The following is a 24,802-nucleotide window of genomic DNA, read 5'->3' on the forward strand; positions in this document are numbered from 1 at the left end:
CAAGCCACTACCACTCAGCCCATGTTACTTTTCTTTTCTTTTTTCTTTTTTTGGTTTTTCAAGACAGGGTTTCTCTGCGTAGCTTTTGCGCCTTTCCTGGAGCTCACTTGGTAGCCCAGGCTGGCCTCGAACTCACAGAGATCCGCCTGGCTCTGCCTCCCGAGTGCTGGGATTAAAGGCGTGTGTCACCACCGCCCGGCCCATGTTACTTTTCTAATGCTCTAACCAGGCATTCTCCAGGCTATAGCTTAACTCATTCTAATACAATCCAATGACTTCTCTTCCTTAATCATAAGACAGGCATTGGACAAGGCAGGGGAGGGGGACATGTGCCAATGAACAGGATTCAAGCTCCACACTGTAGGACTCACAGGGAATGAAAGGAAACAGGCTTCCAATCCACAGACCCCAGACAGGGAGAGTGGGGGTGTCTCAGGAGCAGCAGAAGCAAGCCAGAGCTTGGAGAATAGGAGGCAATGATAACAATTAAGTTAAAGGCTCTCTGGCGTTTCCCTTTCAAAGCATTCAAGGCAGAGGAGACACGGAAGCACAGGCCTGGTTGAGAAGATCTGGAAAAGATCTGGGCCTCTCCAAATGAAGACCAGCGGATGCTGAGCCTGGTGGGGCAGGCTGCAAAGACAGACAGGGGCTGTTTACGGAGGCCCTTGAAGGCCACATGAGGAGGCTGTTCTAACCCCAGTGGGTAGCAGAGAGCCACTGAAAGCTCGTGGAGTGGGGAGTCAGTGACCATGAGCTGTCCTTAAGGAAGGCTGGTAGGGCATGAGGAGGAGGAGGAGGCCCTGAGTACAGCGGAGGAGGTAGAGGCAGAGAGAGCAGCGGCTAAGGGTTGCTGCCCTTGTAGAGGGCAGTCAGCCATAAGGGGCTGCAGGAGCCGACTTCCAGGGTGTGGGGGGTGATGACTGGAGCCGCTCTCTTGGAGCCTGCCTTGATTCACAGTGCAGGAGAAGACGATCAGAGATCTCCAGTTTTCTCAGGGCCAGGGAAGGACTGTGGAGTCTGGGACTCTGAGTTTCTCAGTCTGAGGTCAACTTGCCTTTTCTACTTCTCTGTTGGCTTTCTGGGTTTTCCCCAGGTTGTGACGTTGACAAAGAGCACATTTTTTTTTTCTTCCCCCTCCTGCTGGATCTGCTGTTTCCCTTGTGACCCATGTCACCTTCTGTTGGGTCTGCCTGCTGCTGGAGCCTGTGGGCCAGCCACTCAGAAGGCTGAGGCTGGAGGAGTGCTGGAATCCAGGAGTTTGAAACCAGCCCATCACATGTCCTCTGAAAAAAGAAACAGAAAAGGATCAACAAATAAAAAGACCGTTTCTCCTCTGCTAAGAGAGATTGATTGATTTGTGTTGTGTGAGACAGTCTCGCTGTGTATTCCAGGCTGGTTTTTAACTCAGGATTCTCCCATCTCAGCCTCCCCAGTGCTGGAATTACAGATTATGACTCCTCCCCTCTGTGGGGTCACTGACCGGATGCTCTTGTCTGCAGACTTCCAACCTTGGTCAACTGCCAGAGCATTGTTTGTGCAACTGATTTCTCCAGAAACTGACTGGAGATACCCACAAGAGGAAAGGAGACCCCTATTCTTTTCTAGGGAAGCCCACATTGGGCCAGAAAACTCCCTCCTAATGAATCAGCTGGAGACCGGCTGAGAGCTGGGATGTGATCTGTGGGCCTGCCTGAGGGCTCTCAGTGTGGAACTTTGTAGATGACAACACTGTGTCGCAATGTCAGAAAGCTGGACCGCACTTGGAGTTTTTTTTTTAATGTGCATTGGTATCTCGCCTGCATGTGTATCTGGGTGAGAGTATCAGATCCCCTGAAACTGGAATTACAGACAGTTGTGAGCTGCCATGTGGGTGCTGGGAATTGAACCCAGTTCCTCTGGAAGAGCAGCTAGTGCTCTTAACCACTGAGCCATCTCTCCAGGCCCCTGCCTGAGGTTCTTATGAATTTATTTTGTTTTTGGTTTTCTGTGTAGCCCTGGCTATCCTAGAACTTGCTCTGTAGATCAGGCTGGTCTCAAACTCAGAGATCCACTTGCTTCTGCCTCCTGAGTGCTGGGATTAAAGGTGTGCGCCACCACACCTGGACATTGTGATTTTAAATTTTTTATTTATATTATTTTTAAGTGTGCGTGTGTGTGTGTGTGTGTGTGTGTGTGTGTGTGTGTGTGTGTCTTCATGTGGGTATGTGCACATGAGTGCAGGTGTCATCAGAGGCCAGAAGCACCAAATTCCCTGGACCTGGAGTCAACAGAGTTGTGATCTGTCTGATGTGGATGCGGGGAACAGATTTGGGTCCTCTGGAAGAGCAGGGATGCACTTAAAGACCGAGCCCTCTCTAGCCATTATTGTGATTTTAGGCATGTCCAACCATGATCTATAGGCTATGTGCAATTCATGTAGCCAAGAATAGCTATGAATGCCACTTAACACAAAACGAGAAAACTTAATAATATGTAATTAGGGGCTAGAGAGATGGTTCAGCAACTAAAAGCACTTGCTGCTCTTCCAGAGGACCCAAATTGTGTTCCCAGTATCCAAGTTGGTATCTGAGGACCTCTTCTGGCTTCCAAAGGTACACATACACATGTATTCATACATGGGGCGCGCGCACACACACACACACACACACACACACACACACACACACACACACAAATAAAAAAAATAATTCTTAAGGAATCAGGCTTGATGGAGCACGCCTTTAATCCCAGAACTCTGGAGGCAGAGGCAGGTGGATCTCTGAGTTCGAGTCCAGTCTGGTCTATAAAGCACAAAGCGAGTTCTAGGACAGTCAGGATTACACAGAGAAACCGTCTGAAAAACAAAAAACAAAAAACAAAAAAACCAGAAACAAAACAAAATCTTTAAAAAATTAAGAGATTGGTTTGGCAAAATCATCCTGAGGGGTTTTTTGTTGTTTGTTTTGTAACTCAGTTGCAGGGCTCTCCAGTGTGGAACTTTGTAGATGACAACGCTGTGTCGCAATGTCAGAAAGCTGGACCGCCCTTGGAGGGTTTCCCCCAGCTGTGGCTGTTGGGGGAGGAAGAGCAGGCATTCACCTTACACATTGCTGACTTGCAGCACTTGGAGCAGATGGTCCAAACTCTTCAATTTTCTCAGGGTGAAGAGGACTCTGGGATTTTCCTTGCACTTTCGGGCCCCTGGTCAGGTACCTGGTCTTCATAGTGACGTCCCTTAGTCCCTTAGCACCAGTGAGGTGCCAGCGTCCCGTGGGATTCCCAGGTCTGGAGGGTGACGCTTGGGGTTTCCCCCAGCTGATAGGAGCAGTAGGTCCGGCCCTCCCCGAGGCGGGGCTTTGAAAGCTTGAGGCCAGATCTGGTCCGAGAGGCCGCCGAGACCCCCAGGTTCCCCGACCACCAGTTCCGGGAGTGCCATGGGACAGCTGATAGCCAAACTGATGCGAATCTTTGGGAGCCAGGGTAAGGGGCGCACCGGACAGCCTAGTGACTGACCTCTTTGATTCCTCTGTCTTCTGGGGCTCTTGGGATTTTGGGGTCGTCGGAGAAGACCGACTGGGAACCTGGGACTTTTAGAGTCCGTTGTGTGCTCCCCCATATGCTCCACGGCCCCCTCTCCGCTCTCCCCGTCGCACTTTTCCTGTCTCTGCGCTTCAGTGTGCTCAGTGCACGAGGGTGGGAGAGCCTCCTGCCCCTACCCCACCACCTAGCTGGGCTGCGCGCCCCCTGGATAAGTCAGTTTCCTGCGATGGTGACTTAGAATCCAGCGTGGTTCGGACCCTCAGATAATCACTCTCTAGAAATGTGGAGGGAGATGGGATGAGGTCAGTTCTCTCTTCCACATTACTGGAGAGGTGCTGGGGTCCGGTCCGATGGCAAGTGAAGTGATACAGTCCCCAGCCCGTGGGGAACGCGTTTCCCAGCGCACCCAAGGGATGGAGAGATGGGGGGCAGGAGACCGACACGACACAGAAATCTGAGATACTGAGTTCTACATCAGTGTGGTTGGGTTCCAGAGAGTGCCAGGAGAGGGGTGGGGCCGGGAGAGGAGAGGGCACCCAGGCAGGAGCGGAGGGTGAGGAAGAGACCAGGACAAGAAGCCTGCTGGGGACACCCGAGGCCATGGCTTTCGGGGTTGGCGCTGACCTTGTCTTTCCCCTGGATCCCTCCAGAGCACAAAGTCATCATCGTGGGACTGGACAATGCAGGAAAGACCACCATTCTCTACCAGTTGTAAGTAACTACTGGGTGGACGGAGAGGGCTGAGCTTCACACCAGACTGATAGTCATTTGGACCAATCACCAGAGCCCTTCCCTGAGTTCGTGGGCAGCTGTAGACAAGAAGATTCATGGATGGATGCTGGTGTGACCTTCCTGATTTAGTGTTTGTAGGCCTGGATTTGAATCCTGCAAGCTGTGGGCGACCCCTAATCCCACCGCCTTCCGCAATCAGTCCTGATCGCATTTCAGTTCTGGAGGGTTTGGAATGCCAGAAGGTTTCTCGCCTCGCTGCTCTTGGCTCCCCCTGGCGGCAGGGTCCTTCTCACCTTTGCACCTTAGTTAACTTTCCATTCTCCAACTTCCAACCTCTGGGCGGACCGTGAACTCCCTGAAGCTATACAAGCTCCCCAAAGTTCTGCAGCTCCGGGTCTGCCGCACAAGCTCCCAAACAGCAACCCGGGCTTTCCCAGGCATTCGCTCAGGATGGAGTCTCTCCTGATTTGGAGACTCCAAAGTATCTATTTATTTAGGGCAAGTGCTTCTTCTCTGAGGAAGTAATATATGTGCAATATTAATTAATTAATATTAGAGGGGGAAAGGTCTGGCGGTGTTGATCAGTCAGTGGTAGAGCGCTTGCCTAGAATTCTTGAGACTCTAGATTCCTGACACTATTAGATTAGAAAAGAAAAATTCAAGTAGTACGAAGTCCTCACTCCCAATCTTCCTCCTTATAACTTCTTGGTGAGCTTTCAGAAAACAAGTGTAACGGGACATAGTGGTCCTTGCCTGTAATCACAGCACTCTGGAGCTTAAGACAGGAACATCTCATATTTGAGACCATACGATGAGACACAACCATTAAAAAAAAAAGAAGAGAAAAAAGAAAAACAAAATCCTCTAAACCAGGGGAGTGTCTGATGGTCCTTACTCAGATCTGACTGGTTCTTCCCAGCTCCCACAATTCCAGTGTGGTTCACAGTCCAGGAACAACGCCACCATCTGGGAGTTTAACAGTATTGCAAGCCTCTGGGCCTCTGGGCCTCTGGGATGGTTCTAAGGAGCCCCTCCTCTCTGGGGTCCCAGCCAAGGCCACATTTGAACTAACTCATACCCCCCCACACACACACACATCAATCACAGGATGTAGGCCTCCGCGCCTGCCTGGTCCCCCAGGGCTGAGCTGTTCTGAATTGGATTCAGCTGCTTTGGGAGTAGAAGGGCGATGGTCAGAGCTAGGCCAAGACCTCAGAACCTTCTCTTGCCTCCCTAGCCTGACTAATGAGGCCGTTCACACGTGTTCAACCATTGGTAGCAACGTGGAAGAAATTGTTCTTCAGAAGACTCACTTCCTCATGTGGGACTTAGGGGGCCAGGAGACTCTGCGCTCCACCTGGGACACATACTACTCCAATGCTGAGGTGAGGAGGGAGCGTGGCTGGGAGGTGGTGGCTGTGTATTAGCCTGTCAATCACTTACCGTCCCCTCTGAGCCTAGCTTCTGCCACCTGGGATGTGACTGAACAATGGTTACTCAAGCTGTCTTGAAAAGGAAATAATAACAAACAGTTGTCAGATGCTTGACTTTGTGTAGCATCCGTGAAGATTTTTGAATCCTAAAAAAAAAAAAAAAAAACAAAACAAAACAAAAATTTTAAATATGTAAATATGAATGTAAAAGAGAAGGATTTTTGAATCCTAAGATGAGTGTGGTGGTCCATCTTGGGGGATGGAGACAGGAGGGTCACAGACCAGCTTGGGTTGCATGCCAAGATTTTGTCTCCAAAGAATAAAGTATAAGGTGATTAAAAACGGGTCCTTCGTGGTTCCAACGGCAGGCTGCACAGCTCCTCTCCTGTGGGGCTGGCCCTCGGGCAGGGCAGAGGCCTAACCATTGACAGGAAGTATGTTCACCAATGAGAAGGCTTGCAGCTCACACCTCGCTCTTGCTGGGCAGTTTGTCATCCTTGTGATCGATAGCACAGACCGGAATCGGCTGCTGACCACCCGGGAGGAGCTGTATAAGATGCTGGCCCATGAGGTAAGGCCCCTGAACTTGGGAAGCCATCCGGTGAGACCAGCTGTGTGCTCCCAGGCTGGTCGCATGCTCGTTTATTATAGATAAAGGGTCCAATCTCAGTGCTCTCAGAGCCACTGAGTATAGAGGTTAGAGTTGCTGGTTCAAGGACTGAGCCCACCACTCACTCACTGTGAGACCTTGAGCAAGTTGCTTCATTTCTACTACTAAGGAAGATCATTAGCTTCTACCTCACAGTGGCAATGGTGGCTCTTACATGCAATCTGGGAAACTGAGGCTGATTGCCATGAGGTTGAAGTCAGCCTGGGCTCCATATAGAGTTCCAGGCCAGTCTGGGCTACAGAGTAAGATTCTGTTTTGAACAAACAAACAAACAACAATAACAAAACAATGTCTGAGGTTATTGTAACCATCTGTGAGCAGTTGGAAGATGTCCCACGAGCTGTAGCATCATTTGATGGGGTTGTTAATGTCGGGTGGATCTCCACCTCTGTCCCATCGGGCCATGGGCCTCTCTTGCTACAACAGTTGGGCAGGGATCCCAGAGGACTCTTGAGGCTGCAGGAGGGATGCTGGCTGGCTGCTGACCTGGGCTGGGCTCTTCTGCCCACAGGCACTTCGAGATGCCTCAGTCCTGATCTTTGCCAACAAGCAGGATGTGAAAGACTCCATGACCACAGCAGAGATCTCCCAAGTCCTCACACTCAATGCCATCAAAGACCACCCGTGGCAAATCCAGGGCTGCTGCGCTCTCACTGGAGAAGGGTTAGTCCCCTACCTGTCCCTGGCCTGATGGGCAGAAGGTTCCAGGAACCCCTCCTGTCTCTTTCCAGTCAGGATCTGGCCCACAGCTGGCTCCTGGCCCAGTAAGATGGACACAGGCCCAAAGCTAAGGTCCTGTGAGCCTGCGGAGCCCTGTGCTCTAGGGGCTTGTTCTAACGGTAATCGCTAAAACTCCACCAAAACAACAGGGATTTTAGGGACTGAGAAACTCTTTGGAGACCGTGAAATGGACAAAGCGGCGGAAGGGCAAGGGTAACTCTGATTTTGTCTCCATGGTCGGGGATAGCTGAGGTCCCAGGGAAGAGGAAGAAGCTGTGGAAAGACCGCAGGAGACTGGCCTCCAAGGCGGAAGTCGCAGACTCTCTGACTTTCTTGTAAAAGGAGGGGATCATACTTCCCTCTCCCCCAGTTCTGCAGAGAGTGACTGGCACAATTTCTTCATTAGGCTTTTTTTGAATACCTACTTTGTGCCAAGTGCTGTTCTGGGAATTGGGAAAAACAGTGGTGAACAAACCAGACAAAAATCCCTGCCTTGGGGCTGGCTCGTAGCCGCACATGTCTGAAGCCCTGAACCATTGCACACCTGCAATCCCAGTACTCGGGCTGCAGAGGCAAGAGGATCAGAAGTTCAAGCTCCTCCTCCACTATCCAGTGAGGTCAAGGCTAGCCTGGGCTGCTTATCAAGGCCCTGCCACAAAAACCAAGAACATAACAAAACAAACAAACAAACAAACAGGTGAGACACAGGAAGGTGGAGAAAGGAAAGAAAAATTGGCAATGGTTGGGGGGAAACTTTGTATGTGCACATGTTTACCTGCCCACGCTGAGGATAAAGGATCAGATACCTCAGACTGTGAAGGGCTGGATTTCTCCAAAAGGGCCTTCCATGAGGCCTGGAAATTTCCATTCATCTCCCATCTGGACACTTTCTGGAAGAAAAGGAAACTCTAAATAAGAGAATTCGAGGGACCACAGATTTCTGGCAATATGCTTGTCACCTCAACCCGTTAGGGACTCTGGTCTTCTCCAATCTGTAGTCTAATTCACAGTGCTCCCTGGGTCCTGTGCCATACCCCGGGGCCAGGCTAAGCTGGGCAATGGCAGACATTTTTACTAAGTTTCCACTTTGGCTCTGGAGGTGTTTTTCACCTGGTGAGGAACTTGTCTCTTCCCTGGCCTTTGAGGTCACCCGGCTACTGCCCCTAGTCTCAGAACAGGATGAGAAGGCTTGTCCAGACACACTGCTCCAGGGCCCAGAAGGTGAGGCTCCAAGCTGCCTTAGAGGAGGCTCCCGGGGCTACCAGAGGCCTCCGACTCCTTATTTGTTGGTTTATTAATGTATTGTCCATTCCCTCGGCTAGCTTTGTAGGACGACTGCTTCTCCCCAGGAGCCCCAGCCCCCAGCTCAGTGGGTGCTGATGCATGCTGGAACTCTCTTCCCTTCTACCATTAAGTGATTGACTCTAACCTTGGCTACCCTCTCAGTCTGTCCCGGGCAGAGGCTTGGAGCTTCCCAGACGTCCTCTTATGGGAAATGCTGACGGTCCTTTGTGCAGTGGTCCATCCCTCCCTCCCTGCAGGCTGCCAGCTGGGCTCCAGTGGATGAAATCTCAGGCCACCACCAAGTGATGTTCCAGCCTGAAGCCAACCAGAAAACCACACGGTTAGCACCGGTGCGAAAAACCAGTCGTTTGCTGGTGGAAACAGAGTGGACAGAGAGACTGCCCCTGTCCTCTCAACTGTCGCTAAGGAGCTGGACCAAAGACTTCAAGTTGGGACAGACAGGGCCACGGAGGAAACTGCCCCTCACTGAGGAGACACAGGGAACCTGCTGAGTGTGTTGGGGGACCCCCTCCCAGCCCTCACCTTCTGTCCGCCCGAAAGCAAGAGATCTTTGACATTGGGCCCTATCCATTAGACAACAGAGATTCCAATAAAGGAGGCAACAGGACCGGGCCAAAAGTTGGGGGATGGGGTGAGATGGAGAGGTGGAGGATGGGAGGACAGAACATTCCAGACAGAGGCAATCCTTCACACTTCCCGCTCGCCTTTCTGCTCCCTCTTGGATGCTAACTCCGACCACAGCTTTTGGGTCTAAGTCATCACGTGGTAGCTCCTTCCCTCTCAGTGTCCTTCCGGTGTGAGTCCCACTCCTCTCAAATGCCAAAGGTTTCTACAGGACCTACTTATTTTGTCTTTGTGCCATGCTTAAAAAACAAAACACAACGCATTGCATTAAGATTTAAAAAGTAAAGGTATATAGTAAGTGCAATTGAAAACGTCTCTGCTCGTATTTCTGTCTGTTCCCAAAACTGGCTTTTGTTCCTTGCAAAGGGGGCGGGGCGGGGGGGGGGAGGTGGGTGGGTGGGAGAATCACCTTGGAAACGGGGTGGGGAAGCGGAAGGTGGGGGAGCGAGAACTCAATGCTCCATTTGGCTAGAGAACTTGGCTAGGGTTAGCCAGGTTGAAGGACATTGGTACCAGCTAGCCAGGACCGGGGCTCTTGGTTCTAGATCTAGTGGTGATAAGAAGATTGATAGTGAGTGATCCACTGAGAAGGGGACCCCAGAGGAAGGAAGAGTCCCCAGGGTCCTTTAGAGGTGATGCTAAAGATGGATTGGAGGCCCATGCTGCCCTTCTACATTCAGGGACCTAACCAGGATAGCGCGTCTCCTTTCCAATCAGGCAGTGGACCTCTAGGGGAACCTGGGCAGAGAAACAGAGGACCCAGCATCTTTAATCTTGTAGTTTCCCTGCGATGTGGTTATGAAGGAAAACCTTGTGAGTTCTAGACATTTTGGTCATACTTTATATTTTCATTATATTATTCTTAACATAAATAAAAATGTAGATAGCTGTTCCATAGAAATCTATTCCATAGAAATCCATTCTGATAAGCCCAGTCTAGCGTGCTGGGGGTATAGCTCAGTGGTAGAGCATTTGACTGCAGATCAAGAGGTCCCCGGTTCAAATCCGGGTGCCCCCTCGCAACTTTTTGCTAACAAGCTGACCTAGCTTGAGACTTTAGAAAGTGGGTCTCCCCGAGCCCACCCTATTTTGATGGCGTGTGCTGTCCTACTATTTCTGCGGTCCAGTGTACGTCCTTAGCCGGAATGTGACCCGAGGCGAACCTCTGGTCCGACCGGTACCCCGAGGCAGCCGCTCGTGAGCCGCAGGGCGCGACGAGTGAGCTCGACGGTTGTCCCTTAGGGAGAGCTGAGTGTCTGGGGTCGGGGCTGAGGTTGGAGGCAGAAAGAAGGTCGGAAGAAGTCGAGAGAGCGTGGGGAAGCAGCGGCGGAGCTGCAGAGCGGTACCCTGCCCAGAGGAGCGCCGGGGCAGCGAGGGATCGCCTCCATCTTTAGGTACATTTTCTTGTACCATCAGAAGGAATCTCAGAGCGTCGGGAAATACCCTTTGTTTTCAAGCGAGCAATCCGGCCCGTCAGTTCCTTATGTTTCCTGAAAACTTCGGCCCTTGATTCTGCGTTTCTAGAGAGGCTTTATTGCGCCTGCGCAAGAATCACACTTAGTGGTTACTGGCGCAGGGCTACCGGCAGAGGGGGTATAGCTCAGTGGTAGAGCATTTGACTGCAGATCAAGAGGTCCCCGGTTCAAATCCGGGTGCCCCCTCGCGTACCTTTTTTGTTTCGTCACCTTCCAGACAGTTGGGAAGCGATGACGGCGGTTAAGGACCCGGGGATTTCGAGGGCAGTGCCTCTCAGCACTAAGATCCACGCTAGAACCTTCATTTCTAGCGTGCACTGCGATCCACGTTAGAAATGAAGGTTCCCGTCGTCATCTATGACCCAATGAAATAGCCTGGCGTGGGGCTAGAAATGTGTGTTCCGAGGAGAGCTCCAGGTGCACGCTCACGTTCTAGAGGCTTAGGTTTAGAAACTTGTAAACATCATTTGCTTCTAATACTTCCAAGTTGCTGCTTTGGCCTGGACCTTAATAAAAGGCCTTATAAAAATGCAGCGCGGGCACCAAGACTGGCCGTGCGCGAAGACACCAGACCTGAGGCTGGCGGTCCATCCCGGGACACTCTAAAGGCTCTCCACGGCGCCTGCGTGGGCGCAAAGAGTCAACCCGATGGTTCATCACATGGCCTCTGGGTGGCGGTAGGAGGCCGCAGCTGGAAGAGACAGCCTATTCGGGTCCCCCCACCCTACCCTACTCTACCCCACCCCAGGCTGTTAAGGGAGAATTCACCTTAGGAGTCAGGAATTCAACGGCCCGTTTGGGGGGCTCACGCCTGTCATCTGTCCAGTAACCAGAAACAGGAGGGGTGGTGGTGAGTTCGAGGCCGACAGGGTCTAAAACGTGACTCCCTGTCTGGGAAAACAACAACAACAAAAACTTCTGCTGCGGAAGAGAGTGTAATTGGGATCCTGAAAGATGAGAGAGAATTTAGTTTTCATTTCCTTCCCCCGGTCCTTCTTTTGACCTGTGTCAAACCACCCACCTACTCAAGACCACACACTACTTCTGTCCTCACCCGCACCCTCCTTCTCGGGATGTGCACCCTTTCTTTTCGCACTCTCCAGGTCTCCAGCACGGAGGAAGCCAGGGGCCCCTCCGCCCTCACCACTCCCTAGGCCCCAATCCTTCACACGAAGTAGGTCACAGGCACCTTCGCGCCTTGACCTGGTTCCCTGCCGTCTATTAAATCTCCTAAATTGCGGGTATTTTTATTCTCTCCTGGAAGGAAAAAAAAAAGTGCCCTATTCCCAGAGCCCGATAGAGTGTGGTGGCAGTGGGCGCCCCTTCCAGGCTCTGGGTCTAGCTTTGATTGGGTCTGGCCTTCTTGGGGAGGGGGCGTCCGTGCTGCTTCAGATTGGGAATGTGTCAGATTCCTGCACCTACACGTCTGCTGGGCTGGGGGTCGGAGGAGAGCCGGCGCTGGAGATGGGGTGTAAAGCCGTGACGTGGGGAATGCAAATCGCGCCTCAGCTGGGGCAGAAGCTGGGGGGCTTGGCTGCCGGGCATTCCTGGGCGTGGGTCGGTGTGTGCGCTTTTGCACAACACTAGGAAGCCACAGAAGTCCAGGGACCAGCTCAGAAAGTCACATGCCCTGGCAGGAGTCAATGGCCCAAGCAGGGGCGCTTCCTGGGGTCCTCCACCGCGGCCTTTTCCCCGATCTTCTGGGCGAGCTGCGTTCTCTCGGTGACCAGAGGTGTCTCGGCGCGGTCCCGGGTCCGGCGGGGCGCGGCGCGGAGCTCCGGGAGGCGGGGACCCCGGCGTCGCGCCCCGCCCTCCGGGCCCTCCCGCCCGCGCTCCCCGAGGCCGCAACGCCGCGCTTCGCTCGCCGTGCCCGCTCCGCTCCCGCTCCCCTCTCGCCCAGCCCGGGGCCGCTCCCTCTACAGCCGCCGCCGCCGCGAAGACCCTGAGGCCGTCCGCGCCCACCATGCGGGCTCAGCTCTGGCTGCTGCAGCTGCTGCTGCTCCGTGGGGTCGCGCGCGCGCTCAGTCCCGCAACACCCGCAGGTAGGACGCGCGGGCAGGGCAGGTGCAGAGCCGCCAGCGGGACGCGGGATATTACCCGCGGGAGGCCGAGAACGGGGGGACAGGGACCCTACTTTCCCTGTGTGCGCACAGAAGGTGCGCATCCCTTGTTTCTGTCGGAAAGACGTGGAGGGACCCAGCCGGGGGTCCCCAGAAGAGTCATAGGGACCGCGATCCTCCCAGGGAGGCGTTTGTCTTTCCACGCTCATCCCTGTTGGCACCCTCGGCTGGTCTAGGCTGGGTCCCAGTGGGGCTTGAAGACTGCGTGGGAGCCGCCGGAGGATGGGGGACACCCTAGCCCAGCCTTTCTCTCTGGGCACCAGCGTGGCCGTCTAACTTGCTTCCCCTACCTATCGAGCACCGGCGGAGAGGCAGGGGCCCCAGGAAAAAGCAGCTTGCGGCTCCGGAATCTCCCAGAGTCAAGGGTCCCCTCTCTCTCCTGTCTGGTTCTGCCTGGCTCTCAGTTGCCCTGACTGTGCCGGGGGTGGGGGTGGGGGTGGGGCCCGGGGAGGCAGTGGGGGAGGAGCTTCCATTCTGCACACTCCTCTTTCCCCAGTTTCTCAAAACATTTCTTCCGCTTGGGGATGCTTTCGGAGATCTATCTTGAATCCCTCATGTTATCAAGAAAGGCCATTTTTCAATATATAATTTAGGTTCGGTACACAGACTTTCTCTGGGGCTGGGAATAAGGGTCACTTCAAGCTCCCTGAAAGAGAGAACTGGGTGCCCCTCATCTGGGGTCAGGGAAGGGGTAGTTCATGGGGTGCTGCTGTTGGCTGTTGTGTCCGCATTGGCTCTAACCGTGTTCTTGGCTCTCCTGGTCACGGTATGCAATTCAAATGAGCCTGTGTTGGCATGAGGTGGTATGGGTGGGGGACTCTGGGGACGACCGTGGGGGCAGAGGGCAGAGAAGTCACGTGTCTAGAGACTGCCGTGGAGCCATCAGCGTTCAGGGAGGCCCTACGGAAGGTGGCTGGACACTTGGCTTCTAGTTCTGCTGTCTCACTTGCTCTGTGACCTTGGGCAAGTTACTTGCCTTCTCTGGGCCCATTTCTTGATTTATAAAATGAGGTTATTGGCAAAATCTTTGGCTTTTGGAAGTAGGGTTATGAAAGATTCCCCCCGCCCTCACGATATTCTTCCCTTCTCAAACATATACAGGCAACTGATAATTTGTTTTAAACTTGCAAATAGGAAGATTCGGGGAGGGTTAATGTCTGAGTTCCTGTCAGCCTTAGCCTGGTGTGTTTTCTGAGCTCAAATATGGCTGGGTGGATGAGGGGTTTGGGCCATGGAGAGGGCTGAGGGAGGGGAGTTGTCTGTGTTCGGGGCCCAGAGGGACATGTGTCACCTGTCTATGGACTATGCGTTCTCTTCATTGAGATTCATCTGGGAGATTTGGACTATCTGTGTCAAGTAAGACTGAGGTTAGACCCAAGGAAGCTGTGAAAAGCCATCAGGGCAACTGTTGACTCTTCCCAGGTTTGGCTGGGCTTTGGTGGTGGTGGTTTTGTAGAGACCATGTGTACAAATGGGGAGGTTGAGAGGGGTCCCTTCAGGAAGGCTGGCTGCCTGCTCTGTGAGGTAGCGACTCTGGCCAGGGAATGCGACACAGAGGAGCCCCTGCAGAGGCAATGGTGTCCCTGGCAGGGCTGGCAGCCTGGCAGCAACAAGGTCCATTCCTAGAGCCCTGTCCCCACATCCATCCTTAGACCAGGAACAGGAGACACTAATGACCTGAAGCAGGAGTCTAGTCACAAGGAGACAGAAGAAGCCAGCAGACCGGCAGGCAGACAGACAAACAGATGGCAGACAGGAAGATGGCCTTGGGGCCCAGGGAGTGGACCCTGAAGGTCTGGTCTCAGGGGTCAGAGACGTGCAGGGCATGCACAGAAGGAAGAATCCCGCAGGCAGCCATTTCCAAACCCGCCAGGGCCCCCTGAAAGCCAAGGCTGCCTGTCTCTAGAGTGGGAGCTGAAAGATGTCTCATAACCCGTCCAACCGTAATCTGCTTCCAGCTCCCTCCTTGCCCACCAGGGGCCTCCCAAGAAACTAACATACTGTGACTGAAATTCAGACCCCTCACAATGGCTGCTGGCATTGCTACTGCCTCCCATCAGCTCCAGGACCCCCTCTTCAGAGAGACCTGCCCTGCCTGCCGGTGGGGCCAGACAACAAGCTTACTCCCTGGCCTGATCCACTGTCCTGCCTCTATGGGAAGAAGTCGAGAATGTTTGGGCTCAGGATCATGCCTGCCTGTCACTGAGGACCCCTCCACCCCCTCACCACAGCTTGTATGGAAACCTGCTTAATAAATGTGTGTGGGAAAGCTGGGCATGGTGGGTCACTCTGAGAGCAAGGCCGCTTGGAGGAAGAATGATCGCAAGTTCAAGGTCATCCTCAGCTACATAGTGAGTTCCAGGCCAGCCTACTATTTGAATCCCCAGACCCAGGGGAAGTTAGGTTAGTTGCTGGCTGCTTTGTGGACACAATTTTGTTAAAGATTCAACCTAGCAAGTGGTAGAGCTGTTCTCACCCCATCTTACCTGTTAGAGATGGAAGCTTCCAGAGAATCTGTAAACTGTGGTGTTGTGGTTCAAGGTTGGGCCTGGAGCGTGGTGACACACCTGTGCTCTTCCACTGCTGTGACAAGACAGTGGGGGTCTCCAGCAGGGCTGTGCCCGAGGGAGGGTCTGTCTCCTCTGTTCTATGAGGCTTGGTGCTGGCTTCCCCTTCCCCGATGCCAGCCTCCCCCCAGCCAGCCTCCCCGCTTCACTCACTGGCGCCCCTTGAAGCCTGGTCCTCGCAGTACCCAGAATTCCAGATGCTCAGGCAGTAAAGGGCGTGATGGTCGAGGAGGCCGTCTGGGTGAGTGGGAGAGAAGTGTCAGGGAGACTCTGGCGGTCTTGTCACCTTGTCACACTTGGAGGATTAGTAAGAGCTCATCAGGTGAAAAACATTGTCTAGGAGCAGAGTGGTCTTGGCTGAGGAAACTGTGAATCTCTGGCGGCTGGACAGCAGGGCTAGGTCCTAGAGGGCCTCAAGGGATGAGAGAAAGCGGGGCCTGCCCACAGGTGCCCTCAGATCAGCAGGAGGGATGTGGTGAGAGATGGACTCGAGCGGGTCTTTTAGACGGCCTGCTCTAGCTAGAGTTGTGTGGGCAGCTGGCTCTGGGGCGGTGGACGCTGAAAGGAACATCCAGAGAGACTTTCAGTGGCCTGGACAGCATGGTCTGGCTGGAAAGACCAGCTTGAGTGGCAAATGAGATCGTGGGTTGGGTCAGGCCCTGGGTGGTGGAGCCTGGCTCCTCCTCAGCCTCCTCCTGGCTGTGCCAGGTCAGAGATGGGAGCATGACCTTTGCACTCTCCACAACAAGTCAGGTCGCCAGGCTCCTCAGGCGGCTCCCATGTCCAGGCCAGTGGTACCCAGGGCACCCTCCGGGAACCCAGCCCTGGGGCTGCCCTGCACCTTAAGAGACAGCCTGAGTTTCTAGTCATTTCTTGTGTAGCCCAGGATGGTTTTTAACTAAAGTTTCTCCCACCCAGCCTCTGGAATGATGGAGGTTCTGGGGGGTTCCATCCTATCAGCTCCTATTGCTTTTTTTGTTTTAGATAAGGTCTTATTCTGCAGTCCAGTTTGACCAAAACTTGCTATGGGATCAGATTGGCCTTGAACTCACAGAGATCTTCCTGCCTCTGCCCCCTGAGTGCCAGGATTAAGGGCATGTGCTACTATGTTTGGCCTTATTGTGCTGTGTTCTCCGGTTCTGACCAGACTGAAGCTACCCTGCCTGAGTTCAAATCCTGCCCAGGGACTGATTGGGTGACCTTGAGGGGGGTTGTTTTCCTGCTTTATAAAAATGGATCTAAAGCTAATGCTTATCTCCTGGGGTTGATTGACATGGGGATGAAGAGTGCGTGAGTCCTCAGACTACCGCAGCTAAGACGGCAGCCTCTCAAAGTCACCCCTGTCCCGACATCCCATTAGTTAGATAATTCAGCACTAGGAGCCCTGAGTGACGGACTTCTTCTGGAAGCAAAGGATGGAATGGGCACTGAGAGGCAGTAACCGGGGCAAGGGTGTCTTAAGGTGCCTAGGCGTGCCACCCTTATGAACCTGTTAGGCTGAGGCTTCCACTAGGCTTCAAGGCTGTGTGACCAGCCACCTATACTGGCTCCTGGCATGGGCTGAGAGGTGGCATCCTGACCTATCCAAGGGGGAAGGGTGAGAAGCTGAGGTGGAGAGACACTCCTCAGGATCCCTAGCTCTCCTTAGCCTCCCCTGCCCTTATTCCCTCATCCTGCACAGAACCTGTGCCCCTGCTCCTGGCTGGTTCGAACCTCATCTCTGTTTTTTACTCAGTACCCAGGGCATCCTGTTGTTTGGTGTGGTTGTCGCACAGGGACCCTGAAGCTGGCAGAGCCAAACTGCCAGGTCCCAGCTGGACGGTGGTGGGCTGGAACGGACCATCTTGCGGGCCTCCTAGCTCCCCATCTGACATCCCTCACCGTAGTCAGTCCAGGGGTGGTTCTTCCTGCCGTCCACACATCAGCCCTTCCACTTGGCCTGCATGTGCGCCTTTCCAGTTCTGGCTCCTGCCCTCCCCTCCGGGCTACTTGCAGGAGGACTTGGGGGGAAGGCCACCCAACTCAGCACAAACAGCCTGCCACTAACAGTGAGCTGTGGCCTTGCTGATGAGGCCAGGCAGCTTTCGTGGGGCCGAGTGGTCCTCAGCTGCCACCTAGCGCCGGGCTTTCAGCCATTTGGTAGATGTCTTGGGGAAGAGGTCAGAGCTGCCCCTCTGCCCACATTCTCCAGGAGCATCTGGTTATGATTAGGGGCAGAGATGGGGGGGGGGGGCAACAGTCCAGCAGGCACCAGCCGCCAAGAATGACTTAATTGGATAAAATGCCTAATGACAAATCAGAGCTCCACAGCAGCATCCTGGCCAGACCCCAGGCCTGGTCCAGCCAAGCCTTGTTTCAGCCTCTGTCCTTGTGTCTACCCGAGAGCTATCCCTTAGTGTAGTGTCCTCGATTATGCAATGATTGAGCACTTACTGTTTGCACTCTGAGGAGCGCAAGTCTCCCAGGGAGAGGGCACAAAGTGACCTCAGGGAGGGATCCAGGACAGTGAGAGCCGCTCAAGGAGCTTTGGTGAGCAAGGTGGATGGAGTCCAGAGGTGGAGAGGAGAGAGGGATCTGATCGAGGACCCAGAATTGGTGAAGGCCACGGGTGGGGTGGTCTGTGTCCTTTATATATCCAGGGCAGGTGTGACAGTTAGAATGACAGCATAGGGCACAGCTTTGGGGACCTAACTCTCTGAAATGGGAAGGGATGCTTTTTAGTGTCATTTAGAATGAGTTTAACAGCCCAAGACAGCTGGAGTCTTGGAACAACTGCATCTGGGCACCCACTTGCCAATTCTGTGCTCGTGACAGACATTACTAATCGATCATGACACCCTCTGCTGATAAACACAAATGAAGTCTTGGGATTCCTATCTAGACTGCTTCTGGCTGCCACTAATGAATGGGAGATTGTATTTGAGATGGACCCTCTTTGCCATCCCAGCGGGTTTCTCAGCCCCCCTGTTACATAGGAAGGTGATTTGCCTGAGATCAAAGCTTTCGATGGAGCTAAGACTATGCTCCTCAGGAGGACAAGGGAGCCAGGTAAGGTAACACACACCTTTGGTCCTAGCACCCTAGAGGCAGATACAGGCAGATCTCTGTGATTTAAGGCCAGCCTCAGGTACACAGCAAGTTCCAGATCAGCCAGGGCTAAGTATTGATATCCTGTTTCAAAATCAACCAAATCAAGTGGGCGAGGGAGAACCGTTTGTTTCCAGGGAGTTTCTGGTAATGTCTGGAGACATTTTCAGCAGTCAAGGCCAGTGGGGGAGGGAGGGAGAGTGAGGCACAACTGGGTCCAGGGGCAGAGAGAGAAGATGCTGTTAAACAGCTAACAGAACCATGATCCAGGCCACCAAGCCACCAGTTAAAAATGGACCAAAGACTTGAACATTATACAGACAGCCAATATCACATGAAACGGTGCTCATCCTCACTAGTCATTAAAGAAATGCAAATCAAAAACCACAAGTACCTATCACTTCCTGTCCATTGATCAGAATGGCTACTGCCAAGATCCTGGGAAAGAACAAGGCTTGATGACGATGTGGAGAAATAGGCAACCTTGGACACTACTGAGAATAAAAACTGGCCTATGAGTCTGGAGAGGCGGCTCAGTGGTTGAGAGCACTGGCTGCTCTTCCAGAGAACCTGGGTCTGATCCTCAGCACCCACATGGCAGCTCACAACTCTCTGTAACTACAGTTCTAGGAGATCTAGTGCCTTCTTTTAGCCTCCATGGGCACTACCTGCAAACAAAATACCCTATACATAAAATAAAATGAAATAAAAATAATTTAAAAACATACAAACAAATGAACTTGCATAGTCATTTCACATGGAAAACAGTATGGAAGGAAATGGAATTACTTTAGGAGCCAACAATTCCATTTCTGGGCACATAACCCAAGGAATTGAAAACATGTCTCCAAAGAGATGTTGGTATCCTTTATTCCTCTTAGAATCCTTCACGATAGCCAACTCATGAACACAAATCAAGTTCCTACTGTCAGGTGATCAGATAAGCAAAATGTGAGATAGCACAGAACACCATTCAGTTTTCCAAAAGAACAGGGCTGAACCTTGAAGACATTATGCTAAGTGAAAAAAAGCCAATCACGATATAATTCCACATATACAAGATATGGAGTATTCAAAAAACACAGAGATAGAAAGTAAAATCTCAGCCCAGCGTGGTGGTGCACACCTTCAATCCCAGCACCCAGGGAGGCAGAGGCAGGTGGATCTCTGAGTTCAAGGCCAGCCTGGTCTACAGAATGAATTCTAGGACAGCCAGGGCTACACAGAGAAACCCTGTCTCAAGTCCCCCACCTCAAAAAAAGAAAGAAAGAGAGTAGAAGGACGTAGTTGGGCATGTAGGTCAATGGTAGAGCGTCACCTGTAGGCTCTGAGTTCAGTCCCCAGCACCTTTAACCTCTGAGCCAGATTCTGTTTTGCCAGACATACCATGTCCACTGTGGAGGGTTGAGGGGTTTTAGCATTGCATGTGCGTGTTTCTGGGCATGGTATGAGGCACACAGCTCTCAATCTGTGTTGTGAACCTTCTGTCCTGGTCATCAAGTGTCCCCAGAACCAATGATAGTGTAGTGTTGAGGCTTCTGCAAGACAGGAGGTCTGGACCCCTTCTCATGTCCTTCCTCAGGACACCAGCACTCAGTGTTCTGTCCTTCTCCCAGGTCATGATGAAGGCCAAGGCCCGGAGTGGACTGCCGAGGGAACCAGGCAAGGCTGGCGTCGGAGAGCTCGAGAGAGTCCCGGGCAGGTGCTGAAGCCAGGCAGGACCCAGCTAAGCCAGGACCTGGGAGGGGCCTCCCTGGCCATTGACACACTCCCAGACAACAGGACCAAGGTGGTGGTAAGTGCTCAACCAGCGTGGCGGGAGAGTCTGATACGGAGACTGGAATGGATGGGGATCCCAGGGAAGAAGAGACAGGCTGACTCCAAGCTGGGTCATAGGATCAAAGCATCTCAGAATTGCAGGTGGCTGGCCTCCGCCAGGACCCCCGAGAGATGATGTAACCTGCACCAGGATGCACGGCGCAGGCACTGAGCTCTGCTGAGACTTAGAGAAGAAGGGTGAAGGTAGCGTGGCTACAGCGCAGCTGCCAGCTTAAGCAACACTCTGCCGCTCCTCTGCCTCATCTTTAGACCGTGGGACCCTAAAGGTTACGGACAGGACAGGGCCACAGCAAGAGGCGTCCTGAGGTGGTTGGAGTTGAGGAGGAAGCAGTCTAGGTGTCACTGAGGCAGAAGTTTCTGGGCCTGGGGACCGGGAGCACTCTGTGGGAGGAGAGAAGAATTCTGAAAGCGGAAGGGGCCTCTGCATCCATATGTGAGTGTGAGCTGGAGGCGGTTTGCACCTGTTGGCGGAGGAATTTTGCACGTTGTGTCCACGTGCCCAGAGTTTGCCTCTGCGGGTGGCTTGTGTCTGGGATGGGGGTGAGTGAGCGGTGGGAAGGGAAGGCTGGAGGCTCAGGGTGCAGGAAAACTACAGAATGAGAAACAGCAATAAGAGGGTGTGCTTCACAGCATCTTTATTTTCTGTCTTGAAGAACTTCCAGAAACTTCCAAACACCAGCAGTGCTAGAGGTAGTGGGATGTAGCTGTGTGTGTCTGAGGGCCCAGCTGAGTGGAAAGCTGAGGCAAGAGAATTGTCAGAGCCCCAGAGTTTAGGGCCAGCCTGGGCAATGCAGGCCAAAAATCATCCTAGAATCATAGAAGAATAAACACAGAAGACCCAGGCTGCCTCCTACAGTCCACAGCCTTTTCCACAGCAGGATGCCTCTAGGCTATTATTTTCCAACTATCTGCTTCTTTGGCTCCCTTAACGAGTGAGCTTTGGTTGGTTGGTTGGCTGGTTTTGAGACAGGGTTTCACTATTGTAACTTTGGCTGGCCTTGAACTCACTATGTAGACCAGGCTGGCCTGGAACTCAGAGATCCACCTCCCTCCACCTCTAGTTTTGGGATTAAAGGTGCATGGCACCATTGCCTGGCTCGGGAACACTTTCTTACATGCCAGCCTTTAGTTTCAAATGTAATCGTCAGTGTGGTCAAACTTGTCATCAAGGGAGCTGGGGCTGGGGCCCAGTTGGTAGAGTGCTCACTTAGCAGTCATTAAGCCCTGGGTTTGATCCCCAAAACTATATAAACCAGGTGTGGTGGTGCCTGCTTGTAATCCCAGCACTCTAGAGGTGGAAGTAGGAGGATCAGAGATATTTTCTTCTTCTTTCTTCTTCTTCTTCTTCTTCTTCTTCTTCTTCTTCTTCTTCTTCTTCTTCTTCTTCTTCTTCCTCCTCCTCCTCCTCCTCCTCCTCCTCCTCCTCCTTCTTCTTCTTCTGTTTTTTTAATTTTATTTCATTTTTTTATCTTTTATTTTTTTGAGACAGGGTTTCCCTGTGTAGTTTTGGTGCCAGTCCTGGATCTCCCTCTGTAGACCAGACTGGCCTCCAACTCACAGAGATCAGCCTGCCTCTGCTGGGAGAGTGCTGGGATTAAAGGTGTGTGCCACCACCACCCGGCTTTCTAGTGATATTTTCATGAATGAAATCTCAAAATGTTAAATAATGACAGAGTCAGCCATGGTGCCAACTATTTCAGAGACTGAGATAAAAGGAAAACAGAGTATAGAAATGACACAGGATGCAAAAAACAAAAAACCTCAAAGCTTATGAAATACCCTTAGAGAGAAAAGATGATTTATCCACAAAAATTAATATATAATATATTAAATATTAAATATTAATATAATATATTAAACAAAAATTAATATATATATAAATAAATAAAAAGGTCTTAGAGCTCTTTTCCAGTTTTCGCGGCCGCAGCAGCCATGAGCAGCAAAGTCTCTCGAAACACCCTGTATGAGGCGGTGCGGGAAGTCCTGCACGGGAACCAGAGCAAACACCACAAGTTTCTGGAGATGGTGGAGTTGCAGATCAGCCTGAAGAACTACGACCCTCCAAAGAGTTAATGCTTCTCAGGCACCGTCAGGCTCAAGTCCATGCCTCACCCCAAGTTCTCAGTGTGCGTCCTGGGGGACCAGCAGCACTGCGATGAGGCCAAGGCTGTGGACATCCCTCACATGGACATCAAGGCACTCAAGAAGCTTAATAAGAACAAGAAGCTGGTCAAAAAGCTAGCCAACGTTGTTGCTGTTATAGCAGTGGGGGCCACCACTGCTACTATTTCTGGGATTACCATTTCATAATTGCTTACTACAGCTAGCACAGTGGAGACCCTGGCAGCAAAAGTAGCTACCATAGTTAGTTAATCTTTCATTCTATTGGGCATGATAAATTTAATTCAATAGTTATATACGTTTTGATTGGCTTTGAAAATTATAAATTTATAAACTCAAGTTCCATTTGCTTTTGGGATACCATCTTACAAGGACTCCAATTTGCAGTAAGGCTCGTTAAGGAAGGGAATGGCTCAGTTGCCTTTAGCCTACTGGCTATGGGTGGGATAGGACCTCTGTTGGTCTTTTCTGTGTCGAACACACAGATTGCGAGCCCAGTGCCACTTTGAGATCTTTGGCAGCAGTTAACTCTGCAGCTCACACATGATTGAGCCTGTATGATAATGAGTATTCAGAGAAGGGTAATACCTGAAGGGCACTCACCAACCTAAGACAGAACGCCGGTATGGCCTGGGCAGGCGTCTCCATGATGGGTAAGGTGACCTGCTGACGTCCCCCGTAACCTAAATCAGAAGCTCATTTTTTAGTAAAAGGAAGACCTGTAGGCCCCTGGCCCCGTTTTGGGTAACTGTTGCCTTGTTTGCTGACCTTGACCTTGATATCCTCCCTATGCTAATTCCCCTGCTAGGTTTCACCCTCCTGAATGCTTAAGGGAAGTTCCTTGTCTGTATATCCTGCATAATGGGCGTTAACAGCTTAGATGCAAGATTATAAAACATCAGTATCGAACTTCTGCCCTCCAGGGTTCTCCCATTGTGCTGTAAGCCTGTATTTAAGACCTCTTCCCTCCTTCAATAAACAGCATTGGGGCGGGGGGCAGGGGGAGCTAGCCAAGAAGTACAATGCCTTTTTGGCCTCCGAGTGTCTGATCAAGCAGATCCCTCGTATCCTGGACCCAGACCTCAACAAGGCTGGCAAATTCCTTTCCCTGCTGACACACAATGAAAACATGGTGGCCAAGGTGGATGAGGTCAAGTCCACGATCAAGTTCCAGATGAAGAAGGTGCTGTGTCTGGCTGTTGTTGTTGGCCATGTAGAGATGACCGATGATGAGCTGGTCTACAACACCCACCTGGCTGTCCATTTCTTGGTGTCCTTGCTCAAGAAGAACTGGCAAAATGTCCGGGCTTTGTACATCAAGAGCCCATGGGCAAGCTCCAGCATCTGTACTAGGGCACCCCAATAAACCTTAGTGCTACTGTAAAAAAAAAAAAAAGGTCTTAGAAATTTAAAACGTGGCCAGGTGTGTGTAACAGGGCCCAAGACCTTAATATAACTGACTCCATGATGGAAATACCATTCAGGCCATAAAACTCAACACATAGACAGCACCATCTGCCAAAATGAAAACAAAGACCTAATCCATCAAAGTCCACAGTTCTGGGAAAGCCTCTAAATGGACTAACCTTGCTTTTTGACTTCTGTAGTTCTGCCTCTGGCTAACTGTTCTTGTTAACTGAAGTGTGTCAATCCAGAGCATGGTTTTTGCTCTTAAAAGCTCACCCTGAGAAAGGCTTGTTGCTATACTGGGATCCCAAACATCTAGTGTAGTCGCTGGCTGGCTGATCAAGACTTTCTATATAGACGTAGACCGGTTCTGGTCAGTCTTCTCTGGTGGGTACCCCACAACAGTGTGGTGGCTCCGGTTGGAAGCTAGCCTGTCCCTACATGGCCAATTCCAGGCCAGCCTGGACAGTCAACCATGATTTCAGAAGGCTGGAGTGACAGTGAACACTGCTAAGTACATGACCAGGTCAGGGATAAGAGCGGCACTAAGCCTCGGTTTCCTTTTCTCTGCAGGGCTTGCTGTGTAGGCCGAGCTGACCTCAAACTCTCAGTAATCCCACCTCAGCCTCCCAAGTATTGGGATTACAGGCATGAGCCACCATGCCCTAGGTTACGCCAAGTGTCTTTGGGGTGGGAAGCAAGGGTGGATGTATGTGCTGAAATGGGGGTCTCATTAGGTACCCCAAGCTGGGCTTGAATTCTTAGCTATCTTCCTGCCTCAGCCTTCCAAGTGCCGGGATTATAGGTGTGAGCTACCATGCTCTGTGGTTATAGTAGATCCCTTCAGGTGACATTAGAAGAAAATGGTGAGATGTTTTCAAGCTTTGAAGGGAAATATCTTTTGTTGTTTTTTTGTTTGTTTGTTTTGCTTGTTTGTTTGTTTGTTTTCAAGACAGGGTTTCTCTGTGTAGTTTTTGTGCCTGTCCTGGATCTTGCTCTGTAGACTAGGCTGGCCTTGAACTCACAGAGATCCGCCTGGCTCTGCCTCCAAGTGCTGGAATTAAAGGCATGCCCGGCCTGGGAAAAATTTTTCTAGGTTTTTCAAGAGAGAGTGTCTCTGTGTATCAGCTCTGGCTGTCCTGGAACTTGCGCTGTAGATCAGGCTAGCCTCAAACTCACAAAG

General features: G+C 51.9%; 2 protein-coding genes, 2 non-coding genes and 1 pseudogene across 8 annotated transcripts in view; all 5 read left to right on the forward strand.

Annotated features, from left to right (window-relative positions):
• Nucleotides 1-2,988: 2,988 nt before the first annotated feature.
• On the forward strand, nucleotides 2,989-9,299 carry Arl5c (ADP ribosylation factor like GTPase 5C). Of its 3 annotated transcripts, none has more exons than XM_037201158.1 (6): nucleotides 2,989-3,188; nucleotides 4,170-4,230; nucleotides 5,489-5,636; nucleotides 6,172-6,255; nucleotides 6,866-7,017; nucleotides 8,616-8,746. In XM_037201158.1, exons 1-6 carry the CDS (start codon nucleotides 3,113-3,115, stop codon nucleotides 8,662-8,664), a joined length of 570 nt encoding a protein of 189 aa, XP_037057053.1. In that variant the 5' UTR covers nucleotides 2,989-3,112; the 3' UTR covers nucleotides 8,665-8,746. The 3 variants fall into 3 exon arrangements, with proteins under 3 accessions (XP_037057053.1, XP_037057052.1, XP_028745407.1); XM_028889574.2 differs by lacking the exon at nucleotides 2,989-3,188 and adding an exon at nucleotides 3,306-3,459; XM_037201157.1 differs by lacking the exons at nucleotides 2,989-3,188; nucleotides 6,866-7,017 and adding an exon at nucleotides 3,304-3,459 and having other exon boundaries at nucleotides 8,616-9,299.
• A 650-nt stretch (nucleotides 9,300-9,949) lies between these two features.
• Nucleotides 9,950-10,021, forward strand: Trnac-gca. The gene has a single exon. It is a non-coding gene; the product is annotated as a tRNA-Cys (tRNA).
• Nucleotides 10,022-10,592: 571 nt separating this feature from the next.
• On the forward strand, nucleotides 10,593-10,664 carry Trnac-gca. Its single transcript has one exon. It is a non-coding gene; the product is annotated as a tRNA-Cys (tRNA).
• Nucleotides 10,665-12,343: 1,679 nt separating this feature from the next.
• The window catches only part of Plxdc1 (plexin domain containing 1), a 69,476-nt gene continuing 57,017 nt past the window's right edge, over nucleotides 12,344-24,802 (forward strand). For all 3 annotated transcript variants that reach the window (XM_028889467.2, XM_028889468.2, XM_037200663.1), the window contains exons 1-2: nucleotides 12,344-12,520; nucleotides 19,869-20,047. In XM_028889467.2, the coding sequence (XP_028745300.1) occupies nucleotides 12,442-12,520; nucleotides 19,869-20,047 (258 nt within the window). In that variant the 5' untranslated portion in view covers nucleotides 12,344-12,441. The remainder of the gene's footprint in view (nucleotides 12,521-19,868; nucleotides 20,048-24,802) is intronic.
• LOC114706919 lies at nucleotides 22,009-23,608 on the forward strand (annotated as a pseudogene).

This window comes from Peromyscus leucopus, chromosome 8b, assembly GCF_004664715.2.
Source record: "Peromyscus leucopus breed LL Stock chromosome 8b, UCI_PerLeu_2.1, whole genome shotgun sequence".
NCBI classification, from domain to species: Eukaryota; Metazoa; Chordata; class Mammalia; order Rodentia; family Cricetidae; genus Peromyscus; species Peromyscus leucopus.

Coding starts and splice junctions, on each gene's coding strand:
- Arl5c (XM_037201157.1), top strand. CDS start 3,414: ATGGGACAGCTGATAGCCAAACTGATGCGAATCTTTGGGAGCCAGG. Junction 4,231..5,488: donor ACCACCATTCTCTACCAGTT/GTAAGTAACTAC, acceptor TTGCCTCCCTAG/CCTGACTAATGAGGCCGTTC. Junction 5,637..6,171: donor CATACTACTCCAATGCTGAG/GTGAGGAGGGAG, acceptor CTTGCTGGGCAG/TTTGTCATCCTTGTGATCGA.